Consider the following 23,305-nt stretch of genomic DNA (forward strand, 5'->3'; position numbering starts at 1 on the left):
TGTGTGTGTGTGTGTGTGTGTGTGTGTGTGTGTGTGTGTGTGTGTGCTGAATGTGATGTGGGGTGTCAAGTACAGGACACGAATAAGGTATTTCAGTGCTGTGCAACCAAAGTACCCTATGTTTATTCTTGACTTTCCTCTTCCCTCTTTAAGACAGACATAGCACTCTGTTTCATCACCCAAGAAAATTAGACTAGATTCCTTTGAATTTTCTGGAATTCGTAATCATCTATTTTTCTTAGGTTTGAGAATACTTTCTTTTTAAGATCTCAATAGGGAAAATTATAAGCATACACCATAGTAGGCAAAAACAATGTAAGGGACCTCTATGGACCTATCTGGCTTCAACAATGATCAGAACATGGCCAATTCATCTATACTCCGCTCACTTTTCCCTCCCATATTATTTAAAAGCAAATACCAAACATGATATTTCATCAGTAACTATTTCAGTATGTATTTTAAAAAATAAGAACTCCTAAGAAAAAGAAAACCCAATGCATCATTAACATGCCTCAAATAAAATCGATAGTAATTTCTTAATATCATTAAATATCCATTCAGCATACAAATTTCCAAGTACATATAATTATATAATAATTATGAATATGTGTGTGTGTACATTTAGAAAAAAGGTTAACATGTTATGACTGGTTGAAATGTCCCTTAAATCTCTTTTAGTCCAGAGAATCCTCCTCTGTCTTTCTTGCAATTTTCAGGGCACACTTTCTCAGTTAACTGAAGCTAAGTCCATCTCGGGCAGATGTTGGTGGTTGCTGACCAGGTAACAGGACTCTGAGCCACTGAGGGCAGAGACGGTGGGGGAACCACAGGCACAGTAATTGTGGGGAATAGGTCCTTCCGGGTTAATTTAAAGCAGTGCCAAACAGTCAGGTGGACCCCAGTCACCACACACTCAGCTCATCCTTGGCAATAACTGAAGACAAAGTCCAGCAGCCAGGAGTGTGACAACTACAGCTGTCTTCTGGAAAGCAACACATCAGAAGCCTGAGTGACTCACTGTGTGTCTTGAACTACCTGGGAGTGGAGGGAAATGGTGAACCCACCAAAGGAGGTTTGGGTGGAGTAAATCTGGAACCCAGGATGCAAGTGAGCTGGGGAGGAAGAAGGGGGGAGCATGAAAACTTCCCTATGCACCTGGCATTAAATAAGTGAATGCAAAATTAACCAAAAGGATTAACTGCTCACCAGACTTAAGGATGCTCTGTAGGCTGTAACTACATTCTAACAAGATAGACTCATAAATCATAATGCTGGGACATTTCTTGGCTTCCTAAATGTCCTGGGTGCCTCCTTTAAATGGGGCTCTTCACAAGATGACAAAAACAAGTCCTGGGGGAACAGCGGTTCACAGACATCCGTGAAGGGAAGCCAGTCAAAGCTACCTTTGCTCCCCTACCCCAGAAATTCCCAAGTGACTTCATCCTTGACTGCCTTACTACTCCGGTTACTCCACTCTCTCCTTCACTCTAAAACTGCCAGTCTCCGCTTCCCCTCCCCGCTCAAGAACAGTACCTCTGGTCCCTACTCCCTTTGTTCATTTCAACTAATTGCTGGTGTCCCTCTAATCCAAGCTCCATCCTGGCAGCATCTTCTGCCTGAAGATTTTAATAAGAACCTCAGCAGTCTCTCCAGGGCCCTTGACCACTCTTTGGAAAAAACCAAAGCAGACAACATGTCCTCCCTCACAGCACTGCCCACCATCTCCGCAGAAGAATCACAAACCTACCAAACTGTAGCATCTTTGTGCTTCTGCTACGTATCTTTCCCAGTTGCTACTTCTTAAGATTCTCTTAGAAAGTTAACAGAGACAGAAGATTTTTCCACTGTTTCTGTTTCCCTTCAGCAAAACCCTGCTGACTTTCCCTATACATAAAAGAAAAAAAAAAAAAACTCACCTCTAGACTTTTAAGTTAATGGGAGCATTTTTTGTTTCCTTCATTTATTACAACTATAATCAGTCATGTTTATCATAATTCACATTTAGCATTGGAAAGAAATGAGTAACTACTTTTCTTTTCTTGTAATGTTTTTAAGTCCTCATTAGAATCATTTTAGTTGCCAAGCAACCTTCACTTTTATGCCTCATATGTGAAGAGGTTAGGCCAGAATTATTTTTTAAAATCAATTTTAGGATGGAATAGCAACTTTGTGTGCTAGCACACCTCTTTATAAATGCTAATACTGATTTTAAGATCATAATTGTTTAAAATGTGAATTACGAAAAGCAAAGAGGTAATTGTAGTCAATCTACCACAAAAAAGTTAATATGACTGCAGTACCTAAACACGCATAGAAGAGAATCTAGTATACCCAACTGTGTCGACAGTGCTTATCTTGCTTTTGGTGGTAGAATGGATGAATGCAATTTTCTTCTTTTTGCTAGTCTGTATTTTATAAGCTTTCTATAGTGAACATAAATAATTTAAAAAGTTATTAAAATGTTAGCAATTATACACCAATAAAGATGTTTAAAAAAGTTATTAAAATTTAAAAAGTAAGACAGGAGAGCTGAGTTACAATTAGATCTTTGTAAATACAAACATGAGAAGATGGATGTTAGCTGAACTTATTGTGGTAATCATTTCATAATATATGTCAATCAAACCATTATGCTGTACACCTTAAACTTATACAGTGATGTATGTCAATTATGTCTCAAAAAAAAAAACTGGAAAAAAAGTAAGTGTGTGAGCTGAGTTATAGTTAGATCTTTGTAAATACAAGAACTTATAAAGTAGTGGGAATTAAATGAGAATATGTATATAAAAATATTAATATAAACACTGTGCTGTTCATAGTAAATACTCAAAAGGTAACTATTACTAGAAAAAATTTTAAAGTCTATGTACGTGGTATTTTTATGTTATGTACATTTTACCACAATAAAAAAGTCTATGTAAGTACAATATAGATTCAGTCTATACTAATAATTTAGGGAAAAAATCTATTTAAATTTGGTTGGACTTTTAAGTCTTCACCCTAAGGATACTGGCTCTTCTAATAATCCAAAGTACTTGCTTTAAAAAAAGACAAATTCCCAAAGGACTTACAAGTTCACAGTCAACATCATGATTGAGACCCCATTACGCCTTCTCCCAGACATTTTCAGTCTCAGAAATCATTTCAGGAGTCTGACAGTGAGGGGAAATTGAGGCTCTGAGTTACAAAGTGACAGTCCAAGTGCTCTGGGTTTAAGCCAATGACAACCTCAAAAACAAGACTGAAGGCGTCTTTTTTTTTTTTTTCAGCAAAAACTGTTGACAAAGTTTTTCTGATCATCCACAGTAGTGGAATATGGAATTATATCATACAATAGATTTAACAAAACTTTTATTAAAATGACGATGGAATAGTCACAAAGTCTTTGGAATAGGGATTCTTTTTTCAAGTTCAGAGTTAATAAAGGAAAAGATAAAGAAAACATGAAAAATTTAACTATATAAAAATGTAATATTTCATTAATGTCCCCAAAACAACATAAAAACTGAAACGAGAGTGAGGAAAAAAAATGCCTGTAGCAAATGCCAATCAAAGAGTTAACAGGCTTTTTTTTTTAACCATAAAAAGCTTTCATAACCTCTAATAATAAAAACATTAAACAAGTGATAAATAGGCAAAGATATGGACAGCTCACAAAGTTAGAAATATAGTTAGCAAACAAACTTATGAAAACACACTCAACAAAAGCTTGGTTTTATGTATCAATAGTGCCTGTTACCAGATAGAGAGAAATGAAGGCAAACGATTAAACAGATGGAATCAGAAACGAAGAGAGACAGCGTATAACGTTAGCATTTATGAAGAACAGAAGTCACAAAATTGAGGTTTAGTTGATCAGAAATAAGGGAAATTTTTAGAGGAGGTAAATTAGAAAAACAAAAACAAAAACACAGAATAACTTCGACTCCAAAATGAGAATCTCTCAGTCTTAAATTTCCACTGTGACATTTTTTTTCTTTTTACTGTTACGTAAGTTTCAGGTGTACAACACTATAATTCAATATTTGTATATACACTACACAGTGATCACCCCCAAAACTCTACTTACCATCTGTCACCATACAATTGGCCCTCTTCACCCCTTTCACCCACCCCCCCCGGCCCCCTTCCCCTCTTGTGACCACAGATCTGACACTTCAAAAAAATTTCTCAACTTCACTGACATGGGACTCCTTATTGGTAAGAGATATGGTTCCTTTTCTTTGAAGAACACATGGGGAGTTGTTTATAAGATACTTAGATGAAAGTAGCAAAACAACGGCAAATAATACTTTCCCCTAAACAGGTAACACAGAGTAAAATTTCCAGTTTTCAGCTTCCCGCCTTTGCCCTTTGCCATGTAAGCATCCTCTGTAGCTGGGGGAAGGTGCTGGTAAAAGCTTAACGATGGCCTCTCCAGGGGTGGGGTCGAGACAAACCCGATTGGTAGTGTTTGCCCCTTTCCCTGGAATAAATACTCCCAACACAGGGAACGTCAAGCTCCTGGCGTGACTTTCACGGACCACAGAGCTGGGAAGAGACGCAGCTATCTCCACACCACTATGTGTATATGTATGATACGTATGTGCTATACGTGTATAGCATATCACTATATAGCATCTGTACCATACAGACACAGTGGCCATCTCAAGAAGATGGATGACAGTAAAATGTGGTAATACACTAGGAAATGATGAGTTTTGAGGGTTTATTTTTATTTTTAATATAACTGTAAGTTTATATAATTTAATTTTTATTGATGCCTGTATTTAGCAATTGGCCTGCTAAACTCCTGATAACGTAACAACCTGCTCTCACAGAGTAAGACTTTCAAGATTGTGACAGCATCCCGTCAAGTGTGGTGCCCTGTGCATCTGCGTAGGACGTGCGTAGCTGACCCTGCTTCTTCTCTCGCTCTTTCCCTGCTGTCTTCCTCATAACCCCTCTAGGACAACCCCAACTAGCTGGTAGCCCAAACTACCTGCAGACCAAGGCATCAAGTCCAGCAGCTGTAACAGCTCCAGGCAGAAGCAGGCAGGTCCTACCAACAGGAGGTGGGCCAGGGGTGGGTCTGCACTTCAGATAACCTTCCCTGGTGGTCTCACTGCCAACCACAGCCAACAAGTGAACACACCATTTTTGCTTTCACGTTATTTCCTAATGTGTTTCCATCACGGACTTAACAACCGTCATGTCAGTATAGGGCCTTAAAAAGTCTGCTGCAAAAGCAGCACTTTTGAAGAAGTGCTCAGAGGAGCACGTCTCCAGTTCCCTCAGCTAAGCCACTACTTCTGGGTCTCTGACCCACGGGGAACTGGCATACACTAGGGAGCCAGGCCCCCAGCATCACATGAAACGGGTCTGAGTGTGGCTTAAAGGTGGAAATGCACATTGGGAATGCTGCCTTTGAGTGCAAGGAACCAAATCATAGTAATAATAGACCACCACTTTCCGTTTATTTCCACGGCCAAAAGACTGACAGGCGGGAAGTTTTCAAAAGATTTCCTGCATTTGAAAAGGGATAGAAATACAGGAAAATCTGGGCTTCCCTGGTGGCGCAGTGGTTGAGAGTCCGCCTGCCGATGCAGGGGACACGGGTTCGTGCCCCGGTCCGGGAAGATCCCACATGCCGCGGAGCGGCTGGGCCCGTGAGCCATGGTCGCTGAGCCTGCGTGTCCAGAGCCTGTGCTACACAACGGGAGAAGCCACAACAGTGAGAGGCCCGCGTACCGCAAAAAAAAAAAAAAAAAAAATACAGGAAAATCTGACAGAAGTGGGAGCAGAGTTGCAAACCTGCTCAAAGGCAGGCCTGTCTCTAGTTAGATCTGGACTGATTGCTTTAGAGATGGCCAGGACACTGGCTTCGCCTCGTGATTGTCTAGTTCACATAGTTGAAAACCTATTTGCTCTATCGTTTTTCAGAGGATTTGTATTCTTTAAGTTTTCTGTGTTTCCCTAGAAAGCCTGAGAAAATGCTCTGGGATGTCCAAGAAGCAAGTGTGCTATAGGATGGTATTTCTCAAAATCAGTTTGTGGGGTCACCTCCTTCAAAACCACAACTGAATGAAAAGCTCTGGAGTTGACCCTCAGGAACCTGAAAGTTGAACACACCCCACAATGATGACTATTCATGCTGAAGCTGGAGAACCTCTGGTAGAGTGGAGAGAACAGGAGTGTCAGAGTTCAGATCTCAGCGGTTCTCCCACTAATGAGTTTGGCTACTTTCCACAGGTTACTAACATTCCTGAGCTTCAATTACCTGTTAATTAAAAGAGCAAAATAATATCCACCTCACAGAGTTGTTGTGAAGATGAATGGGGCCAATTCAGGTAAAGGCCCAGCCCGCCAGGCCTAAGAAAGGAGGAGATGGGAAATTCCCTCTAGTCACTGTACCTCACACCTGGAGAGGGCAGACATGCCAGCCTATCATAGACGCAGCAAGGAGGCTCCTTGCCAATATACAGCATCCCAGTCAGAGAGTACGAATTCACTCCAGAGGGCTAAGAACAGCCATGCCCGGGAGCTGCTCTGATGCCCAGGGGCCTCAGGACGTGGGTGCCCAAAGGACCATCCTATACATATGATATCTTGCAACCGTGACTCCCAGAGATGGGAGATGCCACTGAGGAGGCTGCTGGGACAGCTGTGGTCTTCTTCCCAAAGAGCCTGTCTTCACAATGGCCAGCTTTCCTGTCCCTACACTTGGCTTTGTTCCTTGGAGTTGCTGGTTCCTGGGTCCGACCGCCCTTCAACATCATGGCCCTTGGCGCCTGGTCTTGTGCTTTCGTTGCCTCTGGGCACTCGGCTTTGGTGCACAGACTAAGTTGCAGAGGGGTGAGGAACACTGAATCTTCCCTCTGCCACGGAGGGAACAACAGTCCCAACGAGTGTGTGTTTGCCTTTTTTGGATCTAACTTTAAAAATAGATGTAGTGTTTTACCCTTAATAAGCTGAGGTCTATACAATGCTTTTAACATCCAACTGCAGGAAATACATCTATTAGTGGTACGGGAAATATACCTATTAGTCTGGAGGTTTCTTTCGTTTGGGAGATACAATGCACACACTAATTTAAATTAATTCAGAATTTGTTTGAGAATTCCAAGCAGATATCTGGTATACAGATGGGGGCCAATAAATGTTTCCTACATTGAATGGAGTTTAATTTCTAATCTGGGAGACACCAGGCCTGCAGACTGTGGGCACAGAGTGCAGACTTGTCCTGTGGGGCATGCAGGTCCCCCCGAGTGAAGGGAGCTTGCCCTAGGAGAAGGACCTAAGCATGGCCCAGCTCAGCTTTCCAGAGGCTTCTGGGAGCGTGTTTTCTCTTTAGACTGAGCTGGGGGGCTGGGGGCATGAGGCAAGTTGTTTCAGTTCTCACAGGCTCCACTTATCGTCTCCTCTGTCCATAGAGACACTAATACCTGCCCTATTTCAGAGTTGTTTTGAGTTTCAAAGAAAATGGATACATATAGCCCTCCAAGGAAGAAATAAACAACACGCCATAAATAAGACACTAGCTAAGCTGTGTTTCCTTTCTCGCTGTCGGGTAAGACAAAGATGTGGAGTTTCTTCCCACACTCGACCTGGGAGCAGGAGAGCTGCGTGCTGAGGGTCCCTTGCTGGGACATGTCTGCCGTTTACTTTCTGAGGCTGTCAGAAGTTGTCTTGCATTCAGAGGGGGCCAGAATTGGGACATCTGAAGCCTTCCATTCGGCCCTCGAAGCTGGCAGCCCTCTTACAAAGTGAACACGTTATAAAAAGCCCGGATGATCTCATAGGTCTTTCCTACCTCTGAAACAGATGGTGTGATTCACACACATTTGACATCAACGTACCCGTGTTGTGATGATTTGCCACATTATGCTCAGTGGAAGAGTGGATTAATGAGCAATGATATGGTGACAATGTAAAGCATGACCTCTGATTAAAACAGAAGGTGCGAGTGGGTTGTTTCATGGTGAAAGCAACACACTATGACTCAAGGCTCTGAATTTCTAATCAGAGATCTGTAACCTTGTATGTGGCGTCGGGAGGCTTGCTACAGGCCTTAATTTGTACGTGCCGGCCACCCATGCCTAACAGCCTTGTAATAAGTCCTTCCTCTGAAATGAATGGTTAATAATACTAAAGAGAGAGCCATCGGTAAAGACTGCCAAATGCCCAGGATGCCTTAGACAGTAGTCAGACTGTTAGCTGGAGCTGCTGGAAAAATGCAAATCCCACACTGCTTTTGCCCTTCCGGTCAACCATCTACCCAGGCCAGTCTAGCCCATGGACTTTCTGTAAAGAAGGGAGTATTTTCTACTTACTCTGCCCAGCAGCAGGTACCACTTGTGGCTATTGAGCACTTGAACTATGGCTGGTGAAGCTTAGGAACTAAATTTTACATTTGATTTAATTTTAATTAAGCAAAATGTCTACATAAATAGCCACAGGTGGGTAGTGGCTGCCATACTGGCCAGCACAGCTGTAGCCAGTTCAAACCTCTTCAAGGCATCTGCATCAAGGTGAGGTTGAGACAGTAGTAAAAAGTAGATGGACTAATTAGTCAGTCTTTGTGTTCAAAAGAGGTTTTATTTCCTCCCTTTTTTTTTTCAAGTTGTTGGGAGGAGTGGCTGAAACCTGAATCTGAAGGGAGAGATGACCCCCCCGCACCACTCCCCCTGATAAAAAAAACTTTCCCCACACTTTGGTAGTGCTATTTCCCTCGCTTTCCATGGGTATTCAAATGAGAAGACTTCTAAACTCATGAGCAAAAAACTAAGCTCGATTGTTTTACTCTAAAGCAAAAACTCTTCTTTACGAACCAGAGAAAATAACCAGTAAGGTAAGTTTCAAGAGAAGCATCAGCCTCGCGTTACTGTTCTCGGATCACGTCTGAGGAAACCTCCAGAAGCACAAGCAATGTCCTACCGTGGATAGCTGCCTGTCACGATCCAGCTTTGGCTCCCCGGCCCCCAGCTCTAGCTCCACACCCCTGCCCCACTAGGCACGTCCACTGATTCGCAGACAATTCGCAGACAAAAGGGTCATCTCCCATTCCCTCCAGACATAGGGTGTCTTTTCTTTTTTGCCTCTTTCATGTAAATTCTGTGGCAGGAAACCCTGCAGGACCTCAGGTGCAAACCCTTGCCTCTGACGGCTCCTTGCTGCCTTCTGGCAGCATTCCCACGCCCTGCACGAGAGGGGTTCCAACAGACCGCGGCTGCTCTCCCTAGTCTACGCCCTCACCTTTGGTGTGAACTCGCTCAGAGTCTACATGGTTTAAAGAATTTATTCTTCCTGCACACCTTACCTTAACATTGCCCTGGCTTTGGTACATTTTTTCTTTCCCCGAACGGTGCATTCCTCAGGTATTCTAAGCTTGAATAATGGAATAGAGGTTCGGTCACTGTAATTCTCTCATGCAATGCCCAGCCGAGTGTCAGATGCAATTAGGGGCTTAATTAGGGGCTACTGAGACTTCATGATAATGGATAAAAGACTGTTAGACTCAATGGCTTTTTTTAAAAATAGCTTTGGGATTTTAAGGTACTTTTCAGTTCAACATCATTCAGGAAACAGTATCTTTAGCCCTGCTAGGATTCACTGAGGGGAGTGGGTCAGGCTTGGTCATTTTTTATTTTGCAGGACCTCAGAATCGGTCATGTATTTTTCAGGTTGAGGTCATGATGATTTGAAGGTTAGGGCAACAGCCTTGAACTGAGCGGGCAGCTAAATGACTGGCAGGGGAGGAAGAAAGATGGCATGATAAAACTATTGTTGGACCTTGTTTTCTCAACAGTGAAATGGAAAGAGAATAAAAATGCTTATTCATGAAATAGTCACAGTGCCCTGCTAAAGACCAGTAAATAAGACTATCACGACTGTATGAGGAACTTTGCAGCTTATCAAGTCGGGAACCAGGTGAAAGTAAAGTGCATAATGAATAATGGCTCGTTACAGCCATGCTTCCCCCTATCCCCCCATCTTCTAGCTTATCTCCTTGCATGGATATTTTCCACAGAGATTATTTTGAAATAGAAAACCGTTCATTCTGCTCCCAAATTCATCCCAGCTGAAAGACTAAAGTGTAACTAAATAGAAATTTAATTAAAATTTAATGCTAAACTAGTAAAAATACTCCCTCTTTTCCAAGTTAAAAAAAATCGATAATAAACAAGAAAGCAGTGATTCTCAAAGTGAGGTTCTCGGGTCAGCTGCAGCAGCATCACCCGGGAAAATGACAGAAATGTAAATTCTCGGGCCCTACCCCAGACCTGCTAGAGCGGCGGCCTGTGGGTGGGACCCAGCAATCTGTTTTACAAAAAACCTCTGTGTGATTTCGCAGAACATTTGAGAACCGCTGCTTTAAACCAAATGGTGGAATCACCAAAACTATTCTTTTTTTTTAACGTCTTTACTGGAGTATAATTGTTTTACAGTGGTGTGTTAACTTCTGCTGTATAACGAAGTGAATCAGCTATACATATACGTATATCCCCCCCAAAAACTATTCAATGTTTTGCTAAATTGTACTAAATGAGAATCTCCAAAATGTCAATTTTTTCTGAATTCTACAAATAAGGTTTGACTGAGCACTAAACAGGTCCAGCCAATGAATAATCCCTAGCTCTGAGCTCTAACAGCCCGGCATGTTGTGCTACCTGGGATCTGATCAAGCCTCCCCTATACTCCCTGGGAGGCACCAGGGCAGGGCCGGCTGGTGGTGCTTCTGTGCTGAGACACACATGCTCATCTGCTTCCCGGTGGGAGATGGAGGGGTTTCTAAAGGGGCAAGGAGGGGGACCGGTGATATTGAAACTCTATGAATCTTCCATCATTTCTTTTTGGGAACGGGAACAAACACTTAGTACTTTTCAATCACTACTTCACATACAACAATCAAAAGAAAGACAGTGCCTGCAAAATTAAAAAAAAAAGGGCATCTGTTGATAATTGCTTGTCAGCTGCGCTAAGTTGCTCATCCCTCACTGTGAGTACGGGTGATGACAGAGTGCACGCCTAGATAACTCCCTGCCCCTGTGTCTGTCTGCTCATTTTATAGATCCTCAATCCTCAATCACACTGCTCATTTGCCAGTACCTTTCAGGCACAGACATCTGGCTTTGCCTGGTCCTTTCCTATTGCTCCACAACCACCCTCAAGATTGTGAGGGGAATTCTTAAGACTTTATTGTCCAAATGATCCAAAGGCTTTCGAATTTCTATTTGATAACAGCGTTTGCTCACGTAACCTAGTCTTCGTGTGCCCCAAGAACACAAGGACAGAAAAGCACCAGATGTACCACTGCATTTTATCATATTTTTCATCACAAGAAAAACCTCCATCGTGAGAAAATTGGAAATGCAAACTCTCCTCAGTAACTTTTCTTGCTTTAAATCGCGCTTCTCATCACGACCTATTACACCCACATAGTCATGTGCCATAGGCACTGCACAGTCTCCAACATTTCAAAGGCTCAAGAGCTATTTTTAAACCCCAAATGCAATCTAGGTTGCTATTCTATAACGCACTTTTTAAGGAAGAACAAAGTAAGAGAGCGATTTTTATGCATGTGGGCAGTTCGCCAACTCACCGAAAGATTGAACACAGCTGTCGATGAGATCGTCCAGGCTGGCTCCTTTGGCTAAATGTCCCAGAGACACCATCATTCGGAACTGGGTGATCTGGGCCAGGCGGGGAGGGGAGGGGAGGGGGCTGCTGGAGGGCTTCCCCTCTAGTCTTGCTTTCGGGGCTGCTCTGCAGCCATGAGAAGCTTTCCTGGGGAAAGAGAAAAGGCAGGGAGAGTAGAGCAGCCAGAGGACGACCACACTGACAGCTCTGCGCTCTGCAGGCAGATTGAAGAGGAAAGGAGTAGAGATACGACAATTAATCCCAGGAGTTGGGCTGATAAGACATACCCCTCCCACTTGGTAAAGGCACCAAACGGACTGGTTAGCTGTTAAAGAGACATCTCTCACACTAATAGCAAGGTGAGACTTCAGGTTGCAAACAGGGCTCCTCAGCCTGGGGTTAGGATTGCTTTGGCCTGCTTTCTCCAGCTCCTGAAAGGAAGAGGCAGACGCAAGACTATTCTTGGCAGTTTTTAGCTCCTAGCAATACATTTTTATTTTAGCCCTGAGACCACTGACTTGGGTCTTAAGAATTATTTAAGTTTGGTCTCATCTTCAGCTAAATTCATTCATCTTGAGCAACATCAGAGTTACTGTAGAAAGTCAGGTGGCCTCAGAAACATCTTTAAGGATTTTGGGGGAGAAGGCAAAGACCGAGGACCCGTGTGCAGGGGGTGAGGGTTATGGCGGTGGTGTGTAGATGTTAATCTAGCCCTTTTTCACAAATCTTGGTTGGTTCTAAGATTCTGTTTTTCATTACTGATAATCATTCTGAGTCATTTTTATCATTAAACATTATTCTATCAAGTCCTTACTGATTATGAGAGCTTTATTCCAGAAGTGAATACAAAAAGACAAGTCTGAATCTGGAAGTGGCTTTAGAGCCCAAGAGGTCACCTTCCTCCACTTTCACTTAGCTTTATCTTTGGTCATGACCTCAACAGTATAAGTCAAGTTGTTTGCAAAATGATATCAGTAGGTTAATTAAGCATTTTATTTTTCCTTCCATTAAAAAAATAAACATAACATACATATCTATCATCTTTGAAGGTTTACTAGTGATACGTGTTGTTGCTGATAACTCCTCTGAGTATATTCTCCTCTCCTTACTGTGGTTTTGGTTATTTCATGTTTATTACCAAAGAGGAGATGAAGAAAAGAAATATATCGGAGATCCATAACTTTAACTAAGCACTATATATTTGATAAACACATGATGGCATTAATTAATCAATAAGTACTTAGCCTATGAGCAACACATGTGTGATAGGCCAGAGAGGACCAGTGAGATAGTCTGTGAAGGTACTTTGCAAACTGTGAAACATACTCATTATGTGTTAGTTGTTGTAGTATGAAGGTGATCTGGAAGTTCCTTAATACAAAAATCTAGTTGGAGAATCAGAACCAGACCAAGAAAAGATAACTCTATAAATCTTAAATAACTGTCCTGTGAGTGTCAAGGGCAAAAAGTGTGATGTTCTCAGAGGAGGGAAAACCAGTTCTAGGTGGAGTGTTGAGGAAAGCTTCTTGATAAGATGTAACCTCACCCAGAAGGGACTGAAGAAGTACTCAGATCAAAATAAAATGCTGGGGCACACATGGATTTTGGGAAACCACCCTGTTAAAAAGACAGTGGGACCACTCAGTACAAAGCCAGACTCGTGAAGGGAACACACTGACCTTCGAGTTCCCTTTCAAAGGAGCTCCAGAATGCTGGTCTGGCATTGGCTGCTGCCACCTGTTCCAACCTAGGATAGGCTCAGTGAAATCCAATCAGAAACTGGCGCTTGGGAATCTGCTAACCCAAGGCAGTGATTTTTGAAAGATCAGGTTGGTGTTACAAGACTTGATCAAGTTTCTGGTCATTACTGATTTTTACCCAGGCCCTGTGATAGCCCCAAGATCAGATCAGCATCTGAAAATGAAAGAAAATAATGGCCACTCTGAACTGAGTACCTTTGATATGGCAGGCTCTGGGCTGGGGATTTACATGGTCTTCAAAGCTTACAGCCCAGAGGGATGTTACCTCCATATCACGATGCTGAAACTGAGTCTAAAAGAGGCTGAATGACATAGACAAGGTTGTAGAACTCATAGGTACTTGATCTGGGATTTGTACTTGGCACCTCTCTGGTTTGGTTTAATAAATATTTACTGTGCCTGGGACTATGCACCTTTCACTACATCAGAATTAGCAAGAGGAACTGAAAGGTTCAATTCAACTTAAGACGAAAGTAAAAACCTCCAAAAGCATAGCTGATAACATAAAGGCTGAATCTTGGGTCCTACTTCTTTTTCAGGTCCCCCAGAGTCCTCAGACCCCAGAGCTGGATGGCCCCTCCATGGTCATTCTCCAAGCCCTTCACCCATACATGTGGGGGTCTGGGCTCGGAAGGGCAATGTGACTGGGCACCAGTGCAGAGCCAGGCAGAAGCAAGCCTCCTGTGTCCATGCCATGCTCCCTTCCCTCCGCAGAAGCAGTGATGTCTCTCTAAACCTGGCACTTGTTGTGCAGTGTTGGGATAAGTCAGCTTTTGGCCTTAGCTGCTGCCTCTTCACCATTAAGACCTCTACCCAAGGCAGACTTGGGAAAGATGAAAACAAAGTCCTTCTTGTTAGAAGCCTCTTTTTCTCTTAGGCCTTCCATATTACTTCTCCTTAGCCCCAAGAGAAGAGGCCACGGCAACTGGAGGCTGTCTCCACACACAGCTCTTCCCACTGGGGCCGGGATGTGGGTGTCTACCTCTGTCTCTCATCTGGCCAGTCCAGGAAAAATTCTATTTTCTCCCTCAGTTGGTAGCATCAACAATTCAGGACTCCAAAAACTGCCCTGGCTCTAATTCTGGCAATGTTTCCTAGTGTCACCTGTAGGGGAAACTACTTTGGTGCAGGAGGTGATTCTCAGAGGTAGATGCTTTTTATCAGAACTAGGAGGGACTGGTACAATACAAGCAGAAAGAATGAACTTGAAGGGAGTATTTAGGGGACGGGAAAGGGAGGGTGAGATGCAGTCGGGGGGAGGCCGCTGAGACTCAGAGGGCTTGGGCAGGAGAAACCAGGGAGAAGAGAAACTGCTAAAACCCAAATGGCATCCTGAGAGGTCCGGAAGATGGGGGTTATGTGCACCATAAACTAGGAAACTGGGCAATTTTGCTGTGAAAGTCTCTTGACTGACTGCTACGTGACAAACCTTCAAAGTGTTCTCTTCTGGTGAAATGGCTATAGATAAGGATTTATAAAATGCTTTATTTTAGACATAGAATGCATTCGCCTCTAAGTCTGCAAAGGCATATGTATTTTTAAAGGAAAGTAGGCAAATGTCTCCTCACCAGCTCCCTCAAGTATTAAGAAAAAAAAAGAAAGAAAAAAAAAGCGCCCTAGAGAAACAACTTGAAAGTGTTTCCTGAGGCTAAAACTGGCTAAGGCCCCATCCAGTTTGCCGAAGGAGACTGTCAAAACTCTGAAGTGGTTCAGGTGCAATCCATTCCAGCCTCAGGTATCTCAGTGGGGGTCACAATTTCGGGTTGAACTTTTCATGAAATTCAGCCCAGAAGAGTAAGGGATGAAATGGACAAGGAGAACGAACGGAAGCTTCCACAACTTTCTTTGCAGTGGAAGATGGCTTTGATTGACTTCTAGTGAGGATTTCTTCCAGTCCTGTCCTCTCCCCATTCCCATAATACAGACTCAGTTGAATGTACTTAAGCTCCTCCTCTCAGTCCGGTGCAAGGCAAAGCGCTGGACCTTCACGGTGCAGGACGGGGTGGGGGAGGGCATAAAGGACCAAGAACTTTTAGATTCGTAAGGTCCAGCAGGGCAACACTTCCTGCCTCGACTGGGCACGGCCAGGAGCAACAGAGTCTGCATGGATGGAGGTGGAAAGAGCACAGCTTTCCCGGCCCTATGCTGAGCCCAGGCTGTCGCCAGGCAGTTGTCTAGTTCTGGCCCTTTGGGGGACAAACTCAAAGTTGCCCGGCCCCTCCAGGCCTCCTTCTCCTGCCAATAGCTTTTTCACTCACGGTCACTTTTCCTTCATCTTCTGTCACCCCCAAGACACTCCTAAAACATGTCTCTAGGATCACGGTGGGTGGAGGGGAGTGCAGGTTTCCACCCAGGTGGTTATGTGGCTCACTGACCCCTGTGCACTCCTGGCAAAGGCAGTTAGTGGGCCTTCTGGGTCCGGCCCCACGTTCGCAGGGCAGGACGGGCCGCCAGGTGGCGCTGCAGGAGCTGCGGCAGATGCAGGGGGCGCGTAAAGCCCGTGAGTGGGAGTTTCAGGGGCCCGGCGCCGGGGGACCAGGTCGCTAAGCGCGATTCCGGGGCTCGCCGGGCCAACTCTGGCCGCGCGTCCGCACAACCCGGCTCCCTCCCCAGTTCATCGGGCGAGACGCGCAGGGCGCTCCGGGTTCGTCCGTCCCTCGAGCCCGTCTCCCCCGACTTCGGCCGAGACCCCGACCGGCTGCCGCCGTCCGCACCCCGGGCCCGCAACTTCCCGGAGGAGGCAGCGCCGTGCTGGCCCCCACCCCACTTCCCATCCCGGCGAGGTCCTGGGGCCGCGCGCGCTGTGGCCCCCGCCCCAAGAAAGGAAACGGGCGCCCCTACTCACCGCGGAGCTTCTCTCGCTTTGCCCAGGGTGCCCATGGCCGCGGCCGCGCTCCAGGAGCCACCTCACCCAGCGCGGCGGGACAGGCTCGGCGGGGTGCGGCGCATCGCCACCACCCCCTGCCGGGCCCCTCCGCCCCGGCCTCCTCTCCCAGGACGCCCGACCGCGGCGAACCCGCAGGCACAAACTTTGTGTGAGCGCGCCCCTCGTCCTCCTCCTTGGCGCGCGCGCGCACACACGCCCGCTCCAACCACCTGACAAGCGCTGATGTTATCGCCGAGGAAATGTGTGGCGCTGTTCAGCTCTTCCCCGAAAACTGCCCCCATTACTCGGTAGTCCCCGGACGCCTGCGCCTTCCTCCAATCTCGCCTTTTACCCCTGGCGGCTGCTTCTCCCGGCCCGAGGCTGAAGTCGGAAGCGGAGCTGGAAGGGCGGGGAGGCTCCAGGTGCCCTCGACATCACCAAACCAGCGCCAGGAGAGGGGTTGGGAGCCGGGGGAAACCGGCTTCACCTGGTGGCTCTCGGGGCAACGCCCCCTCCCCCGCCCCCACCTTCCAGAATTTCAGTCCAGTTTCCCGAAGACCCCTCGTCCCCTCGCAGGCCTCTCTGGTATATATCAAGAGCGTAGAGTTGGGGGTGGGGTAAAGAACGAATACACGGTTGTGGGTCCGCCTTAGCCTGTGCCTTTGGGTGTCTTCTTGGTAGCAATTAACAAGACTGGTCTGGAGATACGTGCTCGGCACCCTGCGGGAGGCAGCGAGTGTGCAGGTGCGCTGCAGGTCAGGCGGGACACAGCTGCCTGGCGTCTGTGGATATGGCAGAGAGGGGGTCAGGGCTGGGGAGGACTTTCTGACGGCAGATCTGGTCAGAAATGGCTGCCTACCCCTGCTTGCCGAAAAGATAGTGATGACAGCAATAGCTAATGTTGACTAAGTGCCTTGTGCTAAGTGCTTTCTGTACGTTCCTCATGTACGCCGTCTCCCCCAAATACCAAGAGGTCACTGTTTTAAAGATGAAAAAAACGAAGGGTTAGAGAATAATATGCTTCCCATCACACAACTAGTATACAACAGAGAGAACCACGACCTGGGCTGAGATCCGGCTGACTCCCTGTAATCGCTGTGGGGTTGTCCTAATAACATACCCATTATCAGTGTCACATGCCCTAACTCTAGTCACATTAATAAGTCCCTTCCCAGCCATAATGTTCTGGACCTTAAAGCCTCATATGTATGTGCCACCTTATCCTAAACACAACAAATAGTTCAAGATAGCTTACAAAGATGTGTAACTCACAAAAAGAAGTGTATGAAATGAAATGAAAAGTGAAAATTAAAGTACATGAAATGGAGCCAGAAATGAATTTTTTTATTAATGCATCCCATGGAGTCCAAAACACTTGCTACAAGTGGGACCAAAGATTTGTCTCCTGGATTTCTAGCAGTCATGTTCAAAAGGGAAGCCTTGTCTAAAATTCAATCTCTGTCACATGCAAGACAAAAAAAAAAAATTGCTCAAGAGAAGATCAACTCTTTTGATCCTGAGCAGTAAGAAATTTCTCCAGAGAATCCTCATGAACATTGTGTAATAGAACCAAGTCCTCAGTCACAGCCATACACACAGAAGGAACATTTGGATATTTAATAAATATTAAATTATGACAGTCTTCCAGAATTACACTGTATATGCATATGTATACATGCCAAATGGATAAACACGTACCTTTATATAAATGCATAAATATATGTAAATGTGTTTAGATAGATAGGCTACTGGGTGTATACACACACTACTGAACACAGTTGCAGGCAGTTGTATGCAGCTATACACCTGCAGTTCATTATGTAATAAGTACAGAAATGATTAGCTATTAGTTCATTCAAGAAACAAGTCTTGTGAGTCTTGCTGAGTTTTCTAAAGAAAGAGGCCTGCTTCTACCTAGGAGGCTGCTTCTGCTCGGGCTTCCTGAGAGCTCTGCATTCCACTTGCACCTGATTGGGTTTCTGGGCCCAGCTGAGCTCTTTGAAGAGGCTTTCTGGCTGTTCCTACTTGAGCAACTTGTCTTTTCCAAACACCTAAAAAATTAGAAGTTAGCTCCATCTCTTTCTTCATCTTCTGCCATGTGGTTAGTCTCCATGGTGCTGAGACACCTCTGACCTCAGGAACAAAGTGCTCCTTCTTTTCTCTTGTTCTCTTATCCTCTTTTCTGCTTCTCCAAACTCTTTGATAGGCAGTAGTCAATGTCTCTGTAACAGTTGAGAAAGGTTGGGGACCACTGTTGTCTTCTGCTCACCCTTTGGGTAAGGTCATTCCTTGGGACCCTTTCTCTGTTATTCTTTCTTCTTTCAACCAGGGACTCTTAACTGATATCCCCAGACCTTTTACTTGGCTTTTTGGTGAGTATCTGCGAAGCCTCTGAAACTAAAAACACCTGTTTTCATCAGATTTTCTAAACGATCCACTACTCAAATCCGGTGGGTTTTTTTTTCAAATTAGGTGTTTTTAATTTCTTCCATGACTTCAACAGGACCCAAATGACTCCCATGTCTGAATACCTAACCTTGATATCTAACATCCCAAACCATATTTCCAACTGGTCGCCTCCCCGAATTGTCCCCCAGGGCTTCCTCTCCATCTCCACAGCCACATGTCTTGGCCCCAGTTATCTCTGAACCTGAACATGTGTCATAGCCTCATAAATGGCCTCCCTAGTTATAGAACCTCCTCTTCTCTGATCCTTTTTTCATGTTGTTTTCAGAATTACCTGATCATGTCATTTCTTTGCTTCCAAACTGCCAAGGAATTCTCCAGTTGCCTACAGAATAAACTACAAACTTCTTAACGCTGCTCACCTTCACAACTAACCTTACCTGTCCAGCCTGGCCTCCAGCCATGCCCTCCCAGGCACCTGACCTCTTAGGTTGTGACTTGGTCACTGCTGGTAACTGCTGTGCCCTGTGCCCTCACGAGCCTCAGTGCTCTTGCTTGTGTATTTCCTTCCGCCTGCCATCTCTTTTCACCTAGATCACAAAGGCACAGTTATACGAAACGCATAGCAGACTGGCAAGTCGCCCCAGAGGGCACACGCAGGGCTGCCTTCCGGAGGCAGGGGGTGCAAACCCATCTTGCAGAATCTGCCTGATGACTGGTTATGCTTGGAGTACCTACTGGCCACCACAGCTTCCACTCTGTGGTCTAACATTTTTTCATCCATTTGAGATACATTCACTGCGTGCCTACTTAGTGTCAGACGTTGTCCTTGGCATTGAGAATCTGACAGAGAACATGACAGACAAGAGCCTTGTTCGCATGAGCTTACGTGTCTAATAAACAGACAAGTCCAAATATGCTAGGATGTTATACGCTGATTTCCAGGAACTGCCAACGCAGAGTTGGGTTACCCCCGCTCTCATGGGGACACCATGGGGTATTCCGGTTAAGGCACCCATATGGACCAATGAGGACAAAGCTACCACATTTAGGGACACACAGCTCCACGGGAGAGTGAAGAGAGATGGAGAGAGAAAAGGAAGGAGGGGATGTGGCACCATCCTTTCCTCTCCTGCTGAGTGTTGCTTCTGTTTCTGAGACAGGGAGAATTGGCCTCATTATTTTATTATTGTGACTGGCCATCCCACACTGAACACTGTACATCCCTGCTGCTGCTCACCTTGGACCAAAGCTAGAGAAACTGCCCACGTGAGAAGCAGCCACTTTTGCTCCGGACCTGTAGTTTGGGGGCTTCTGGTTGGACTCCTGCATGTTTCTTTGTCCTCGGCATCTTCTCATGGAGGCAGCCCACGCCTCTTTGGGAGTCTCTCTGTCCATGGGCCAGCTCTTCTGGAGAGCGTTCTACCTCCTTAAGGTACCCCCAGGATTCTCTAAAGGGAATTTGATGAATGTCATATAAATGGTATTTTAAGATATCCATTCTTGTTTTCAGCTGAAGGATGCTGCTCGTCTCTGTTGAAGCCCCTTCTCAGGGACCCTCTCCCCACAACAGGTCATGTTTCTTTACATCATGGAGCCCATATGTTTTATTTGATTTGGGAATTGTTTTAGGATATTAACAAACAAACAGAAATATATGTTGTCTCATGGCTTTTGCTCTCAGTGAGATGGGGGTCCCTGGAAGAGTTTGAACAGAGGAGGGAGGGGATCTGACTTCTGCTTTACAGGGTCCGGCTGCTGAGTTCCAGAGTGACTCATGGGAAGTAAGGGTGGGAGGTTCTCTGTGGAAGCGGCCTTCATAATGTCCAACTTCTGGGTCTGCCCGGTCGGTGGCCTTCCAACAGCTTTGAATATTACTCCGTGGTGAGAAGTGTAACGTCACATTTTACACTCTGTGACTCAGATGTACATTTGTGTTACACGTCAAACTGAAACACAAGCTGTGTGAAACATGATCCTTTCAAATCTTTTTTTTTTTTTTTTAATGACATTAAAAAACAAATGCTGGTCAGGACCCTCAAAATCGATCCATTAGTAGGCTGGGATCATAGTTTACAAAATACATCTCTAGGGCTACCTCTCATGAGGATAATAGATCTCAGTAGTTATCTCTGGAAAAGGGGAACTAGGTGGCTCTGAGTAGGGGGAATCTTGCTTTTCATTGTTTCCCCTTTTGTAACTTTTATTTTTGTATCGTGTGCAAGAATTTAGTCCATCAATGAATCCTATTTTGAATCATTCTGGCATAGAACTTCTTGCTTTCTGATTCTGGCCCAAATAGCTTAAAAAAACCAGAAGCTGGGGCCAGAAAAGGTTAAGTTGTCGGTGAATCTGCTTTGTTCAAGTTTATCAAAAAATATCAAACAATATGTTTTTCACAAATATTTGGGAGGCAGAATGGCACAGTAATTCAAAGTGTGAGCTCTGGAGTTAGACTGATTTTGAATTTCCGCCCTCATGCTTCCTAGTAATGTGACCCTGAGCAAGTTAACTTTTCTAAGCCTCAGTTTCCATGTCTGTAAAAATGGGTACAAACAAGGCCTACCTCATGCAACTTTGCTAATGACTATATGACATGGTCTATGCCTAGCACGTAGCAACCACTGTGGACACACTAATGTTTTGAGTGCCAGGTTGAGGTGAATGTTTTGGTAACCTAGTAAGTGCTATGCAATCACATCCAAGGGACACCTGCACTAGTCTTGGTCGATGGGGAGCCGACTTCTCAGAGGAAGTGAGGTGGGGGTTAAGATGTAAAGGATGACATGAACAGCTCACTAGCCAAAGAAAAGTGAGGGAAGAGGAAAGGCGAGGCCCGTGTTTCAGAGATGAGGAAGATGCAGAGGTAAAGAAGAAGCAGGGCAGAGTGCTTTGCTGAACTACACACAGGAACTTTGATTCTCCCCACCCCCTGCCAATACATAAACAAGGTTCTCAAGTCTGACTTAATCTTATTGCCTTTGCAGAATCTGAGAGGCTTCTCACTTTGAAGGGTCCCCCATGAGCGCCTTGAGTCCCTCACTCCACTTTAGATGTGATTCAATTAACGCCGCTTCCCAAGAGAGCCTCTGGGTGCTTGGGTTGAGCGCTGCTGGAAAGAGGGCTGAGTTAATTACCATCCAACACTGAGCTTGTCAAATGGCTGTGCTGCAGTCAGAACAGCAACAATTTAAAAGCTAAAACTAGTTTAGTAATGCAACCGCTATTTTTAAAACTCCGATTGTGCACCTGAGCACCACCCTAGCACTAATACTACTTAATCATTTAACACCTACAAAGACACGGGTAGAAGCTCGAAAAAAACCCAGTTAATAGAAAGATTCGAGTGGCCTGGACCAGTCAAAGGATGTGGTTTTCTGAGTACAAAAACTGTTTAATATGCATTCAAAAAAGTACTGTGATAAGCATAGTATTAAAATGAAAACTCCTGAGTATTAATAAAGACACTTGCATGTGAGCGATGGAGAAAATCATTGTAAATTAATATGGGTAGGTGCTTCTCACACGGGTATCATCAGCAGACACATCCTTAAGGGTCTAGAAGAAATTTTTTTCCCCCTTAAAAGGGGTAATATTTTACTCATATTTAAGAAATACTGAAGTAGGCCATTTCACACACAACTCACAAGCATTTTACTTCTTGACTTGACAGTGGAGTTCTAACACCCCAGCCCACTCCCCTGTGCCAAAGCCCAGTTTTCCACCCCACGTGGGATGTTAAGTATCTTTTTCTTCAGTCTGATTCTTTGTGGTGGGAATAGAGAGTGAAACTCTCATGGGCAGATAGCAGGCTTAGGAAAGTATACATTGGGATGGAATAATCTGTCTTGCCTGTTCCTCTGGATTTGGAGGTGGGAAGTGAGCCCGACTAAAAAGGCTGTGACTTAACCCTGTAGGTAGCTGTGTTCCCTTGGTACAGAGACTGTTCTTCACAAATAATAGTCACACCCAAGACAGCATCATGAAAATTAGAAATTCACTGATTAGAAAACAAAGCCGAAGGCTTAAGTTTGCTGCAAGTATTGATCAAGATTGATCCGCCTCCCTGTCTCACTGGTAACAGACTCAACACATTTTGGTTGAAGAAATTTCTTGGCATTCATCCAAATGATAGCCAGCATTTACTGTAAAAGAAAACTGTCTTTTTTTGTCTTGTCTTATTTTGTTTTGTTTCTGCACCTTGCATCAAACTGAGAAAACTTGCCTCTGAACAAAGTGTACAGCTGGAGTAGTCTACATGATGGCTTCATAAGTATGGATGGAGACCCAACCAAGTGTTCAGCTGAGTTGATTTTTCAACTAAATCAATCAGTGAAAAGTATCGCCATATGTTGTGATAAATCCAATCAGTGCCCATTTATATATGATTTTCAGGTGCCCCAGAAATGAGGCTTGTTTCCTGAGGAAGGTCACCTCATGCTGGCCCTTAACCTGGCTCATGCAGGTGTGATCCTGATGTTGTGTTAGTGCTCTGGCATCGTTTGTATTTGCGTGGAGGTGTGAAGAAGTCTGAGTTAGACATATGATGGAAACAGACAAGTTCTATATAATCAATGTTGGCAGTTGTTTAAAACATCCTCTTTTTTAAAAAACTGAAGTATAGTTGATTTACAATGTTGTGTTAGTTTCA

At 44.7% G+C, this 23,305-nt stretch overlaps 1 protein-coding gene across 4 annotated transcripts in view; it reads right to left on the reverse strand.

Moving 5' to 3' along the window:
* The window catches only part of RASGRP1 (RAS guanyl releasing protein 1), an 86,945-nt gene extending 70,500 nt beyond the window's left edge, over positions 1-16,445 (reverse strand). The window contains exons 1-2 of one of the 4 annotated variants that reach the window (XM_027083844.1): positions 16,228-16,445; positions 11,585-11,769 (exon numbers count right to left, since the gene is read on the reverse strand). In XM_027083844.1, coding sequence (XP_026939645.1) covers positions 11,585-11,769; positions 16,228-16,262 — 220 coding nt within the window. In that variant the 5' untranslated portion in view covers positions 16,263-16,445. The remainder of the gene's footprint in view (positions 1-11,584; positions 11,770-16,227) is intronic. The other 3 variants (XM_027083843.1, XM_027083846.1, XM_027083845.1) reach the window with 3 other exon arrangements.
* Between the last annotated feature and the right edge of the window lie 6,860 nt (positions 16,446-23,305).

This window comes from Aethalodelphis obliquidens, unplaced genomic scaffold (assembly GCF_003676395.1).
Source record: "Aethalodelphis obliquidens isolate GAN/ISIS:26980383/991018 unplaced genomic scaffold, ASM367639v1 scaffold51, whole genome shotgun sequence".
Lineage (NCBI taxonomy): Eukaryota > Metazoa > Chordata > Mammalia > Artiodactyla > Delphinidae > Aethalodelphis > Aethalodelphis obliquidens.